At 47.7% G+C, this 13,579-nt stretch overlaps 1 protein-coding gene across 2 annotated transcripts in view; it reads left to right on the forward strand.

Moving 5' to 3' along the window:
• Positions 1-13,579, forward strand: part of LARGE1 (LARGE xylosyl- and glucuronyltransferase 1) — a 513,664-nt gene that overhangs the window by 248,555 nt on the left and 251,530 nt on the right. For both annotated transcript variants that reach the window (XM_045779979.2, XM_045779980.2), the window contains exon 5: positions 9,905-10,028. In XM_045779979.2, coding sequence (XP_045635935.1) covers positions 9,905-10,028 — 124 coding nt within the window. The remainder of the gene's footprint in view (positions 1-9,904; positions 10,029-13,579) is intronic.

Below are 13,579 nucleotides of genomic sequence, written 5' to 3' on the forward strand. Positions count from 1 at the left end.
TATCATTACTGTGCTCTCTGTAATCACCCCTTCATCCCTCCACCAAAGTATGTATTTTTGAGGTGCTGAGCATGAAGTAAATAGTGGTTTTAAAGGCTTGGGGGGTGCTGGGTGGCTCAGTCGGGTAAGCGTCCGACTCTTGATCTCAGCTCGGGTCTTGATCTCAGGGTCGGGAGTTCAAGCCCTGCATTGGGCTCCATGCTGGGTGTGGAGTCTACTTTAAATAAAATAAAGGCTTGGACATTCCTGTTCTAGTAAGACTTAGGAAAACATGGAGTAAAGGAAAGGGTCACTGTGAGGTGGGTTAAGTTAATTAGCTTGATTGTGGTCATTACTTCACAGTGTATACATACATAAATACATCACCTTAAATGTTTATAATATATTTGATGTGTAACTTAAATTTATACAGTTTTTGTCCGTTATAGCCCAGCAAAGCTAGGGAAAAGAGAAAGTACCTTGGGCAGGTGATACCTTTGAACAGGTAAGGCATCTATGCGATTTGGTCGTGCATGCACGTAAGACCAAGGAGAAATACTTTGTATAGTTCAGATACCCAGCATCACGTAGGCCATCGTATTTGACCTTCATCCCAACCTGGAATGGTAGATGCCATTATCCCCACAAATGGATGAGGGAACTGAAGCTCACAGAGGTTCAGTAGCTTGTTCAAGGTCACGGGGGAGTTCTTGATGCTCCTGGGATTCTAACCTTGGCTCTGCCAAATCCTGGAAGCCATAAGGCCTTTTGATTTTTTTTTTTTTTGAAAGTTGCTCTGTTCTTCCCCCATGAAGAGCTTTTCTGCTGTGATACTGACTTGTCCTTGAATCTTCCCACATTATCAATGCCACTCGTCCTCCCTCAAACCAAGAGCTCACACCGAAAAACCATCCTTCTGGCCGCTGTGTTTTTTTGCCACGAGTTCTATTAAATCTCTTAAGTGTAACAGATTCACTGAGCATTGGAGGTGCTGTCATAGCCTCCTTCTTTTTCTAAAATTGCAGTTCCATTGTAAACTTAATAATTAAGGATTATTTCAGCTCAGATGTCCCTGTATATTTTAATAAAAGCAGACCCTGGATTGCCTTGTAGGGGCTGTGGCACATTCCTGACAAGATAAGAAAGGAAAAGCAGGGAGAAAGCTGGGGTTTAATCATCTTTGCTCTTTGTATTACCATATTTATTGCATCCCAGCCTGGAACAGGGGAGCAGTTAAGGAAACCAGAGGCAGCAGGAGCATTGCTCATTATGAGCCAAGTCTGCAGGCTCTGCCGAGGACGAAACATGCACTTGCTTCTTCCTTTGTTGTAAAAGTGGGATCCGGTCTGAATATAGACCAGACTTAATGTCTGTATTGTTCAGACCCCGGCACGCTATGTGGGAGCTGTCGTGTATGAAGATGTGCGGGCCTATTCACGTCGAAGCCTTTTCTCATGGGCTTAAAGCAGTGCTCCCAAAATGCATATAATTGGTGACTGGTATAAAAGACTATTTTAGATGTTGTACAGAAATAAAATTAAATAACATCGAATCCTATATCGAGAAAATTATCTTTTTTTGTGAAGAAGAAGAAATTCTGAAGTTCTTATCCCTCCCTCGGTGCAGTTCCGTTGGTGTAAATATGTCCGTAACATCTGCCGAACTCCTGCTAAATCTCCCTGTGAACAAAGGAGAATAGGTTGGAAGCTCTTGGCCTTTGGCTGATTTTGGAATCATTAAAACTATTTCTTACCTTCCTGAGTTAGGAACTGAATGTAAAAGAAGACTCAGAAGTTGCACACGGAGAATGAAATACCCTCTTTCTTGCAGTTAGTTCTGAGCTGTAGGACATTTTTTCAAATGTGGGCACGGTCAGGCTCTTTTTCAACCCGATTAGTTGGGTTTCCCTCCCGGTGGAGGCCAGCCTTGACAATTGCAGGCCTTCCCAACATGGCGGACCACTCGCTGTACAATGCAGCTCCCTAGGGAACAAAGCCCAGAAACTGCTGAGCAGACTAGGTCTCTTCCCTCCCCAAACTCACAGGCCACGTCCCAGCTCAGGCAAATGAGTGAGCATTGGAATTTAATTCACGTACTGTAACATTCACTCTTCAAATGTGTGCAGTCTGTTGGTTTTTAGTATTCGCAGACTTGTCCAACCATCCATGCTCCCTAATATTAGACCGTTTCATCGCCTCACAAAGAAACCTTGGTATCCATGAGAAGTCGCTCTCCGTTTCCCCCTTCTTCCATCCTCTGGCAGCACCCCTCATCTTTCTGTTCCTGTAGATTTGATTGTTCTGGACATTTCATAGAAGTGGTGTCTTCTATGATTTAGTCTCTGGGAGTGGCTTCTTTCACTGAGCACCATGTTTCCAAGGTTCATCCGTATCGTAGCAGGTGGTGGTGGTTCATTTATCCGCATCACCAGTAATACTCCAGCGCCTGGCTGCATTTTGTTTATCCACTCGTGACGCGGTGGTCATTGGGGTTGTTTCCATTTCTTGACGGTTATGGATAATGTTCCTGTGAAGGTTTTTGGATAAGCTTTGCTGTCTGACTAGGAGTGGGACTCCTGAGGAGCTCAGCAGTGGTAACTTTTGATGCTTAATTTTTGGAGAAACCCCCAGAACCAGTTTCCAAAGTGGTTACGCCATCTTTCAATTCCACGAGTAACAAATGAGGGCTCCAGTCTCCCCACATCCTCACCAACACTTGTTGTCGTCTTATTTTAGCCGTTTTAGTGGGTGTGAAGTGGTACTTTGTGGTTTTGATTGACATTTCCTGGTGTCTGATGTTGTTGAGCATTTTTTCTTGTGCTTATTGGCCATCTGTATATCCTCTTTGAGAAATGGCTGTTCAAATCCTTTGCTCAGTTTTTTAAAGATTTATTTATTTTAGAGGGAGTGAGAGCAGGCGAGTGGTGGGAGAGGCAGAGGGAGAGAACTTCAAGAAGGCTCCCTGCTGAGCGAGGAGGCTGATACGGGGCCCTGTCTCAGGACCCCTGAGATCCTGACTTGAGCTGAAACCAAGAGTAGGACGCCTGCGTGAGTGAGCCACCCAGGTGCCCCTCCTTGGCTCAGTTTTTAATCAGCTTACTTGTCTTTGTATTGTTTGAGTTGTAAAAGATCTTTATATATTATGGGTACAGATCCCTTATCAGATCAATGCTTTGCAAATATTTTCTCCCATTCTGAGGCTATCTTCTCTACTTTCTTTTTCATTATTATCATTATGTTGGTCACCATGCAGTAATTCATTAGTTTTTGATGTACTGCTCCATGACTCGTTGTTTGTAACACCCTGTGCTCATTGCAATACGTGCCCTCCTTCTTCTCTACTTTCTTGATGATATCCTTTGAAACAAACGTTTTTAATTTTGATGAAAACCAGTTTATTTTTTTCTCTTGTGGTTTGTGCTTTGGATTTTGTTCCTAAGAGACCATTGCCCAAGTCAATGCTAAAAGGTTTGCTCCCACATTTTTTTCTTAAGTGCCTCTTTTTTTTTTTTATTACAGATTTTATTTATTTATTTGTCAGAGAGAGAGACAGCCAGCAAGAGAGGGAACACAAGCAGGGGGAGTGGGAGAGGAAGAAGCAGGCTCCCAGCGGAGGAGCCTAATGCGGGGCTCGATCCCAGAAAGCTGGGATCATGCCCTGAGCCGAAGGCAGACGCTTAATGACTGCGCCACCCAGGTGCCCCATTAAGTGCCTCTACTTATAGCACTGGGTATCTGTCAGACGGTGAGGACGGTTAGATCTCTTTGATAATTATTAACTTGTCTGTTTGTTTATTCTTTCAATAAATAATTACTGGGTGGTTATATCTACAAGGGACTAATACAAATCTGGGGATAAGACTATTCACAAAACACAATTCCAGTGCCAAGACTCCCATCCAGCAGGGAACAGAGAAGTGAATGGTCATTAGATGATAGCATTCACCTGTCTTCTGAGCCCTGAAATCCTTGGGAGGCACAAAGAAGGACATGTGAACAGTGGAATGGCTTCCTTAGTGTCTTGGTGTCTACACTGACTGGGAAGACTGGACGCAGTTAGCAAGGCAACGTGAAGGTGGTCAGGGGAGAGAGACAGCATGCACAGAAGCCTGCAGGAAAACCTGATTAATCTCGGACATTGCACCTGTGGCTAGGCGCTTGCCCAGCACTGGGGTTGTAGAGAGAGAACAGAAGAGGACAGGTGCATTGTGAAAGTAGGGAAACTCCGGCCTACACAGCTCACATTCTAGCAGTGGGCAGGAGATAGACCTGCAGATGAATATAGAGATTATAATACTAAGAAGTGCTAAGAAAAACCAAACAGGGCAATGCAGTGGGGGGAGGGGCACTTTGGGTGGAGTGGCCATGGGGGGCCTCCCTGAGGAGGTAACACTTAATCCTCAGGAAGGAGAAGAGTTGATTACATGCAGATCTGGGGAAGAGAATGGTTGGAGCATAGGTTTGAGGAGGGAGGAGGAAGACATGAGCTTGGAGAGGATGAGATCATCAAAGATCCTGCTAGCTCCATGGAGGAGGGTGGACTTCGTTCATTGCACGGTGGATATTCATTGCATTGGACTTCATTCATATACAACGGCAGGGGATTGTGTGATCGTTTTGGAGGGAGTTCAGGGCTTACAGGACAGAGAATCTGTTAGAGGGAGCCATCTCAGAGACAGAGAAGGGGTGAATATATTCATGAGATCTCACGGAAGAGCAGATACACTCATCATGTAACATTTATTACGTCCATATTCCTTGCGGGTCACTGTTCAAAGTGCTTCATACATTTTAGCTCAAACTGATCGTAACAGCCCCACTTTACAGATTCAGAAGCTGAGAGTCCAGGACTAACATGCTTGCGTGATGTCATATCCCTAGTTTGTTACAAACCAAGATAAGAAGCGGCCAGGCAATTGGCTTTAGAGACCTGGCTGCTCATCACCGGAGGAAGCTGTCTCTCAGGGCGTGGAGTTGATTGGGTGTGCGGAAGATGGGTGGGGAGGGAGCCCTGGTGATGCCCCTGTTTCTAGCTCGTGAGGCTGGATGAATGGGGTGCCCTTCGCCCTGGCAGGGAATTCAGGGGGACGGACATGTGTTAGGGGCCCCCATTTATTATGCCCGGTGTGGTTCTGGGGTTAGGCTACACCAGTGAATGAGAAACCAGTGTCTGTCCCCAGGGAGCTTACATTCTTGAGGAGAGACAGGTTACTAACCGCTCCACCAATTCTTAATCAGCTGGGGTTAGGAGAGTCACAGTTAGGCCATCTTAACTCTCAGCGGCCCATGGGTGCGAAGGTGCGGCCATCTCGTTGGTGGTTGGATTTATAGATTGACACTTGAGGGAAACATTCTGGTTTACACAGAAACTTGAAGCAAAGTAGTCTGGGCAGCGTTTTCAGGTGCTTTTCCTGTGGCTTCCGAGAGGGGCAGTTGGCAGGACCCACATCCTCATGGTGGTGCCCAGAGTGGTGTTTAGCAGAGCCGCTCTGGGCATTCGGCTTCGAGGCAGTAAGATCACGCTGCTGCTGGTGAGCCTGCCTTGGGTTGGTGGGACTGTCCACGAACTGGCAGGGTCTCAGTGGTCCCCTGGGCGGGGGGGCTGGGTATATACTCTGATGCAGCATTTTCCTATTCTTCTGATGAGGCACACGGGCCCCTTTGACAAAGCAAACAGCTAGTTTTTCCCTAAAGATGAGCTAAGTGTCTCTCTGGATTTATGCTACATTCCGGGGAGATGCTTGAAATAGACCAGAGCAAGAACTGGTAAGGGGAAGGCCTCATACGCATGCTGTCAGCGTCCTCCTCCGTGAGCCTTTTCCTCTTCCCACGCTGGTCCATCTTCTTCTGCTCTGCAGTCCGATTAACGTCCAATTAACTTTGATCTCCTTCCTGCTCAGCACCCAAATCTTGTCTTTCTCTTAGATAATGAAAGTCATGGATCTTAAGAAGTCACGCACTCTGGCCGAGCCTGCCATTAGGACTTTGACTTTTTCTTTTTATCCTTCCGATTCCTGGCATGCAGTAGGTGTCCAATAAATGTTATTGTGTGATCCACCTGAAGAAGACTGTTGTTCCTTAGTAGACATGCTATGTACTTTCCTGCCTCTGTTCTTTCCCTTCTTCCGTCACATCCTGCAGAATGCCTTCCTCCATCCTCCCATCTCTTCTCATCCAAAGGTCTGGCTTATTTGCCACATAGTCCGTGCAAACGTCCTAGATTCTCCGCTATTGAGAAGTCACCTCTTCCACCCCTGTAGCTTTTGTGCTTCTCCTTGCAGAGCCATCCCATACAGTTGTGCAGGTTGTTCACCATCCAACTCTAGGGGTACCCTTCACTTACTGTCCATATCCGTCTATTCAGTTGGCTCTCCAGGAGGTTTGCCATTCCCAAACTTTGCAGTCATGTGCGGTGGCCCAGTGTTAGGGCACACCCATGTTCCAACGGTTTTGTAGTTATCTGCATTCTCTCTGTGTTTCTGCCAGATTGATAGCTTCAGCAAGAGAGGAGAGTCCCAGCTCCTGCATCACCTAAACCCCTGTTATGCGTTACATGTACTTACTGCTTGATAGCTCTTTGTTGCATGTTTCTTCATTCAACTCATTTTTTGGTTTATGGATGGAGGAACTAATTGAAATTACTTCATTTGAAAAGTAATGCAAAGCAGTAGAGAAAATCACAGTTTCCTAAGTTAGCACTGACAATGATTGTCCTGGTCTGCTTGAGGCTGCTCTAACCAAGGGGGGCTCGCAGACCACAGAAATCTATTCCTCACAGTCCCAGAGGCTGGGAAGTCCTGGATCATGGCACCGGCGTGGTCTGATAGGGGCGGTGGGGGGGAGCTGCTTTCTGGTTACAGACTGATGGCTTCTCTCTGTGTCCTTCTATGATGCAAGGAGGGCGGGAGCTCTCTGGAGCCCCTTTTCTAAGGACACTGATCCCTTTCAGGAGGTTTCCACTCTCACGATCTAATCCCCTCCCAAAGGCCCCACTTCCCGATACCATCACCTTATGGGTTAGGATTTGAGCTATGAATTTGAGGGAGCAGGGCGCAGACATTCAGACCATACATTAAAATCTTATATGCCAGGCACTTTATATTATATCACAGTCCTCACCATGCAATATTGTTTACTTACTGTTCCTGATTTGAAGATCAATAAATTGAAGCCTAGAAAGATGGGTTAACTGGCTTATGGTCACTCAGTTAGTAGTTAATGCAGCCAGAGCTCCAATCCAGATTTTCTAGAGCAGAGAGCCCCCAGCTCTGTACCGTTGGCGCAGACTATGCTGTTGACCGTCCTTGCCCTCTTACAGTAAGGTTAATGGTGACCTAGAAGGAGGGTCTTTGGCTTTCTTTTCCTCTTGCACAAGTGTTTGTTGAGCACCTGTTATGTGCCAGGCTCTCTGCTGGGCAGTAGGCATGGAGGTGGAAATATGGGTTTCTGTCCTCAGAGACCTCACAGTAGAGTCAAGGAGCCACATGCTTGAGTATGTGTCGCGGTGTCATACTAGAAATGGTAGGCAGGTTTGGGGGTGCTGGGTGGCTCAGTTGGTTAAGTGTCAGACTCTTGATCTCAGCTCAGGTCTTAATCTCAGGGTTGTGAGTTCAAGTCCCACTTTGAGCTGGGTGTGGAGCCTACTTAAAAAGAAAAAAAAATGGTAGGCATGTTTTTTATAGGAGATGCCAAGTTAGCAGGAAAAAGGGACCCGGATGAGCTCAAAGAAGGTGTCTGGGAAGAGCTGGCTTACAAAGGGAAGTCTGAAGGATGAACAGGAATTTACGGTGTCCCCTTCTATTTCTTCCACTTCATTTTCCCTCTTTCCTAAGATCTCTTTTCCTGAAATCCCTCTAGATTCAGCTTCCTTGCTGCTCTTCCCCAGACATGATCTCAATCAGATCCTCATTTCACATTGCCCTGGTCTCATCTTCTGCATGATGTATCCACCTCCGTTCCTCTTATCTGTCTACTGTCCATCACTCATCCATCCATTCGGTCCGTTTACTGAACTCCTCCTGCATTCTAGGCACAGAGCTAGCTTATGAGGTGATACATTGGAACATGACTGGCACGATCCTTGACCTCCCTGAGCTCACAGTCAAGCGGGGATCTAGACAGGTCAACAGGTGGTCAAAACCTAAAGGTGGGTGCCTGGTACTGAGATGACTGTTAGGAAGGGCCCCTGAACCAGGCCTGGATAGTTGGGGAAGGGTTCGAGGAAAAAACAATGGTAGACCTCGGAACTGAAGGCTGGATAAGAGGTAAACGCTGGCTGCAGAGTGTGAAGGGTGGGAGAAGAGGGGCCCAGACCGTGAGATTTGTGAGAGCAGCGATGGTGTGTCCTGCCTTGTCCCCAGCATCCTGCTCATCTAGCACATAGTAGGTGCTCAGTAAGTGTTTATCCAATGAGCAAATGCAAGGTTTCTTACAGAGCAAATCAAATATGCAGAGTCTCACGTGAAGAAGGGGGAACGGGGAACTGAGAGAGAGTCTCTGTATCTAGAACAGGACTGGGAAGAGCCTCAGAAGGCTGAGACCTAAGAGGTGGGTCACATTTCTCCCCAAGCCTCGCTGAGGAAGTCGGAACAGCTTCCTCGGGTGTTGACTGCAGTGTTTCCTGCACTCTCTCCACCCTCCTCCTCTGCTCTGAGTCTAGAGTCCCAGCTAACCACTTCTCCCCACGCGCTCCCGGCACCCCCTGCGCTCTGGCTGTAGTCTCCTGCCACACTCCCTGGATTGCGTCCCCTCTCCCTTTGCTTCCTATCAAACTCCTTTAGCTTTTAGGGCACAGCTTCCCCAGCTCTTCCACGTCCTCGCGACCCGGTCAGAATTCGCCCTTTTTGTTCTTTACGCCCGAAGAATGTCGTGTTGTGTTGTGGTTGTTATCAATGTTATGTTCCACCTTGTGTTTTTATTACGTTGCGGATCTTCTGTCTCTCTGAGGAGTGTGAGCTCCCTGAGGTCCTGGGAACCAGGTCATTTTCATCTTTAGATTTCCCAGAGGTGCTCATTTGTGCTATTGCAGTTGGCGCTATTATTTCTGCTTGCTCAGTAGTAGTCATGACAGTAGAAGGCATATCTACTCTTTATGGTCCTGTGTTTATTTTTGATATGCATTATATATTACACTTATCTAATTGACACAGTAGCCTGATAAGGAGCTTTTTCTCAACATTTTACAGAACGAAGCAGCAGCACTGCAGAGAGAGGGAGAAGTGACATCCCCCAAGTCCCCACTAATACATGCCACACCTGGGACCAGAGTCCATTTCCATTTGACTCCGGAAGCTTTCCCCTTGTGTAATGCTGCTTTGTATTTTGGGGGCTCCCCCAGTAATGGCTGGTTGAGGGGAACAACTCAAAGCTGTAGAAATATTAAAAGTGAGGGTAAGCTGGTATTCAGTGATGGGGGGGTCCCCAATGATGCCATCTGGGATGCCTGGGTTTCTTTTGGAGAAGAACAAGCAGCAAACAGAACTCAGTACCATGCTGTGGGAGAAGTATCTTGCCTGTTGCATTCAGCAGATCTGAAGACTTCATTCTCTGTCCATGTGCTCCTGAAACTAATGCCCAAACATCTAGGTGGTAGAAATAAAGGGTTGGCCAAATTGTTAACATAGGCTCTGCTTAAGGTTTTTAGAGACACAAATATGCTAGTAACAGATATGGTGGTTGGCTTGAATGGAGTGTTACCAATGATTTGACCCTGTCTGAAATCCTAAGAGGGGGTGGTGATCTCCTTCTCTCCTTTTCAGCTCTGGCATCCTGGTTACCAGCAAGCATTGGGTTGGTAACGTGCCTGACTTCCTTTCACAGCTGCTCTTAGAAACTGACCACATGTTACAAATGGGTAAGAATGTGATTTTGCAGCTGGAGCTCCCTTACTTGTCCCTCCTGACTCCTCTTCCCCCCACTTCTCACAGGCGGAACCCCCTGCATTTCCACCTCATTGCCGACTCCATCGCGGAGCAGATCCTGGCGACGCTCTTCCAGACCTGGATGGTGCCTGCCGTGCGTGTGGACTTCTACAATGCGGATGAGCTCAAGGTACAGGCAGTGGGAGGGAGAGGGGCCTCCCTGAGTGCCTCTTCATGCCGGACGCTTTTCTTGGCTGTGGTCTTGTAGACTGGCAATGTCAGAAACCTCAGCTTTCAGCTGGGAATGTCCAGGGTGTAACTGAGGCTGTTTGCCACCCAGATCTGATTTCCCTAGGGAAAGCCTCAAAGGGGCCCCTTCTTCGGCACAGAATGCGTGCTGGTCTGGGCTGTTCCGGTCACCAAGGCTTTCTTTAGAGGGGGATACCGTTGGCCTGGTAGGCATCTGAAAGAGGTCTGTGGTAGCTCTTCTAGAGAATTCTAGAGAATTCTGCTACCCAGACTCATCATAAGATACAAAATAAACAATCTATACCTTTGCTGTGTCTGTTTTCTCATCAGTAATCACTGCATTATCACACCAATCTCATTGGGTAATGAACAGGCAAAAGTGAGAGAATATATGTGAATGTGCTTTAAAAGATGATGCCGAATAAATAGAAAGATCGTGTTGGAGCAGAAGGTTTCGCCGAGCGAGACTCGTTTGGTCATGTCGTTTACTCGCTTAAAACCTGTCTGTGGTGCCACGTTGCCTGGATCAGGATTGAGATTCACACTCTCAAGAAGTCCTGCTTCTTCTGGTTCTTGACTCTTCTTCCCATCTTATCTGGGTCCTTCCCGGAAATTCATCCTGTTACTCAGCCTTAGGAAACCACCTCTGGTCTCTGCTCGCTCTCCTACATTTGAGCTTTGCTTATGCACTTCCTTTTAGCTGACATACCCTTCCACCTACCTTGTCACAACTCCTGTTCACCCTGCAGGACTCTGCTGCATCGGCACTTCCTCGGAGAACCTTCCCTGATTTCTCCAGGAAAGAGGAGATCTTTGTCTCCTGCTTCAGTTTAGAACCTTTTTTAATAGGGGAGAGGGCAGGGAGCACGTCTCACTCTTCTGATTTCTGGTGCATAGTTGGTACCCTGTAATGCTTGTGGATTTAACAAATGGCCGTTGTTAGAGGAACATGGAACTTTGCAGAAATATGTTGATGCTCTGTCTGCAATCACCTTGGGAAGGACTAAACACCTAGGCTGAGGCTGATTCCAGCAAATTGCTTGTTCCAAACCTCATAAAGCCATTATCTTTTCATTTCAGAGCCATAACATTTTAAATAGATCACAGAGATGCCGGCCGGAGTTTCTGATTTTCCCATATTTCAGACTCTGAGGTTGATCGAGATGTTCAGAATTTAGCATTTGGGGATTGTCGTGGTAATTTGTGTGCCATTCCAATCTATTCTGAGCTAAAATTAACACTCTTAAAAGGGAAAAACAAAATTTAGCAAATTGCTACGCTAATTAAGGTGAAAGCAAGCCTCTCTGTCTCCCAGGGTCTCAGCGCCAACAGTGGGGAAAAGCAATGGGAGGGGAGGCGCAGCGCCCGGCACACAGGATGTTTCTGCCTCCTTCACTCTCCTTTTTTTGGGCAATCCTGTGCCCTGTCCCTTGCACGCCCGTACCCCCTACTTTTTAAGAAAACACAAAAGTGGTTCAACAGAACCCCAAGTTCACACCCTGGCTTGCCATTGAAGAGCCATCTGATTTGGGTTCTGAGCCCAGGCTTGATCAGGTGTTTAATGGGTGGCACAGTGACAGTCACGCCACCAAGGCAGGGACTAAACAAGGTAACTCCCGTGAAGGCCCAGCAGTGTCTGAAATGCACAGGTTTTTGAAAATGCCCCACTCCCCTTTGCAGCCAAGGCAACATAGGATTAAAATGCTCTTGCGGTGCCTGGTGGCTCAGTTGGTTAAGCGTCTGCCTTCAGCTCAGGTTGTGATCTCGGGGTCCTGGGATCGAGCCCTGCATCGGGCTCCATGCTCAGTGGGGAGCCTGCTTCTCCCTCTACCTCCCCCTCTCCCTCTGCCTCTACCCCTGTTTGTGTGCACGCTCTAGATAAATAGATAGATAAAATCTTTTTTAAAAAATGCTCTTGGGGCGCCTGGGTGGCACAGCGGTTGGGCGTCTGCCTTCGGCTCAGGGCGTGATCCCGGCGTTGTGGGATCGAGCCCCACGTCGGGCTCCTCTGCCATGGGCCTGCTTCTTCCTCTCCCACTCCCCCTGCTTGTGTTCCCTCTGTCGCTGGCTGTCTCTATCTCTGTCGAATAAATAAATAAATAATCTTTAAAAAAATAAAAAATAAAAAAAGCTCTTGAAATCCATGGACAGGGGGACACCGAAGGAGTAAGGCACACAGGGCTATTATCCACTCCTGGGAATGCTGGGGCTCCCCTGAGGTTGAGGTCTTGGATGACATGGGGGGCGGAGGGACTGGTGCTCTCTCACGTGGCCCACTTGCGTCCAGGAAGACTGGCTGTTCATTATTTTACATCCTGGACTTATCCGTTCAAATTGGAGGGTCCATGGCTTAAAAAAATAAGAAAGAAAATACAATCAGATGTGTTCTAAAAGATACTGTCTCCAGTGTCCTGTGCTCTTTGCTACTGACCACCCCGTTCCAGGTCCCGAACACCTGTGTTTTATTTTCCTACCAGTGAAACACCCATGTCCCACCAGCTTGTATCTCTTGAGACTCTTGTCAGTATCCTGTAAAGTCAATGAGTATGAAAGCACTTTGTAAACACGGTGTTGCCATAATGGATGATCACAGTCGTGATGATTTATATAGAATCCAGCTCTGCAAACCCCAAAGCACGATCTGCCCCCTCCCCGCAGCTGGAGCCGCTCCTCGGTGTAGTACTGCTGTCTGCCTACGTAGCTGCTCCTCCAGGACCAAGAGGTCATCTCTGACAGCCCCCTGTCCCTCTCCCCACGTCTGCCCATCCCACATCCTAGCTGCCCTCCGTCTCCCCCGCCACCATCCCTCTGTAAGCATTTGTGACCTCTCCCCAACACAACAGCAGTTTTTGTTCAGACGCGTCTTTTCCCCTCTGCTCACTCCTCCCCCAAATGGATTCTCCATCAGCAGCATGAGGTGGCTTTCCCAGAAGCATGCCCCACCATGCCATCCCCTTCCCCGTGCATAAAACCCTCCGTGGTTTCCCCGTGCTCCTAAGATGGAGACCACAGCCCTGAGTGGCTTTTCCTTGCGCTTTCTGGCTCCTGCCTCCCTCGCTTCGTCCTACGCCCGCTTGGACCACTGCTCACGCACTAGGTCGTCACGTCTGCTCGGCCCCTTCCCCCAGCAGGGGGCTACTGCACAGGTTAGTCCTCTCTTCAGCTCTGTTCCCCAGTCGGCCTCCTCTTCCCCGTTGTTAGTTAATTCCACGTTCTTTGGCTTAAGCTACATTTACTGAGAACCCTTCCCTGCGTTCATTATCTCGTAGGGGATCCTTTGCTGTACGTTCTCATAGGATCACGTACGTTTCCTCAGTGACCCCAACGCCGAGTGTGATCTTTTGTGCTTTTGTGGAACACGCTGGTAAAGGTGCTTCCCTCCCCTAGACAGTCGGCTCCAAAAGGGCCAAGACATGTCTGCTTTTCATCAGCCTTGCATCTTTAATGCCTAGTGTGATGCCTGGCCTATGAAAACATTTGCAAAACGATGAT

The sequence above is a fragment of the Ursus americanus genome, chromosome 17, assembly GCF_024610735.1.
Source record: "Ursus americanus isolate L20-20 chromosome 17, mUrsAme1.1.p, whole genome shotgun sequence".
NCBI classification, from domain to species: domain Eukaryota; kingdom Metazoa; phylum Chordata; class Mammalia; order Carnivora; family Ursidae; genus Ursus; species Ursus americanus.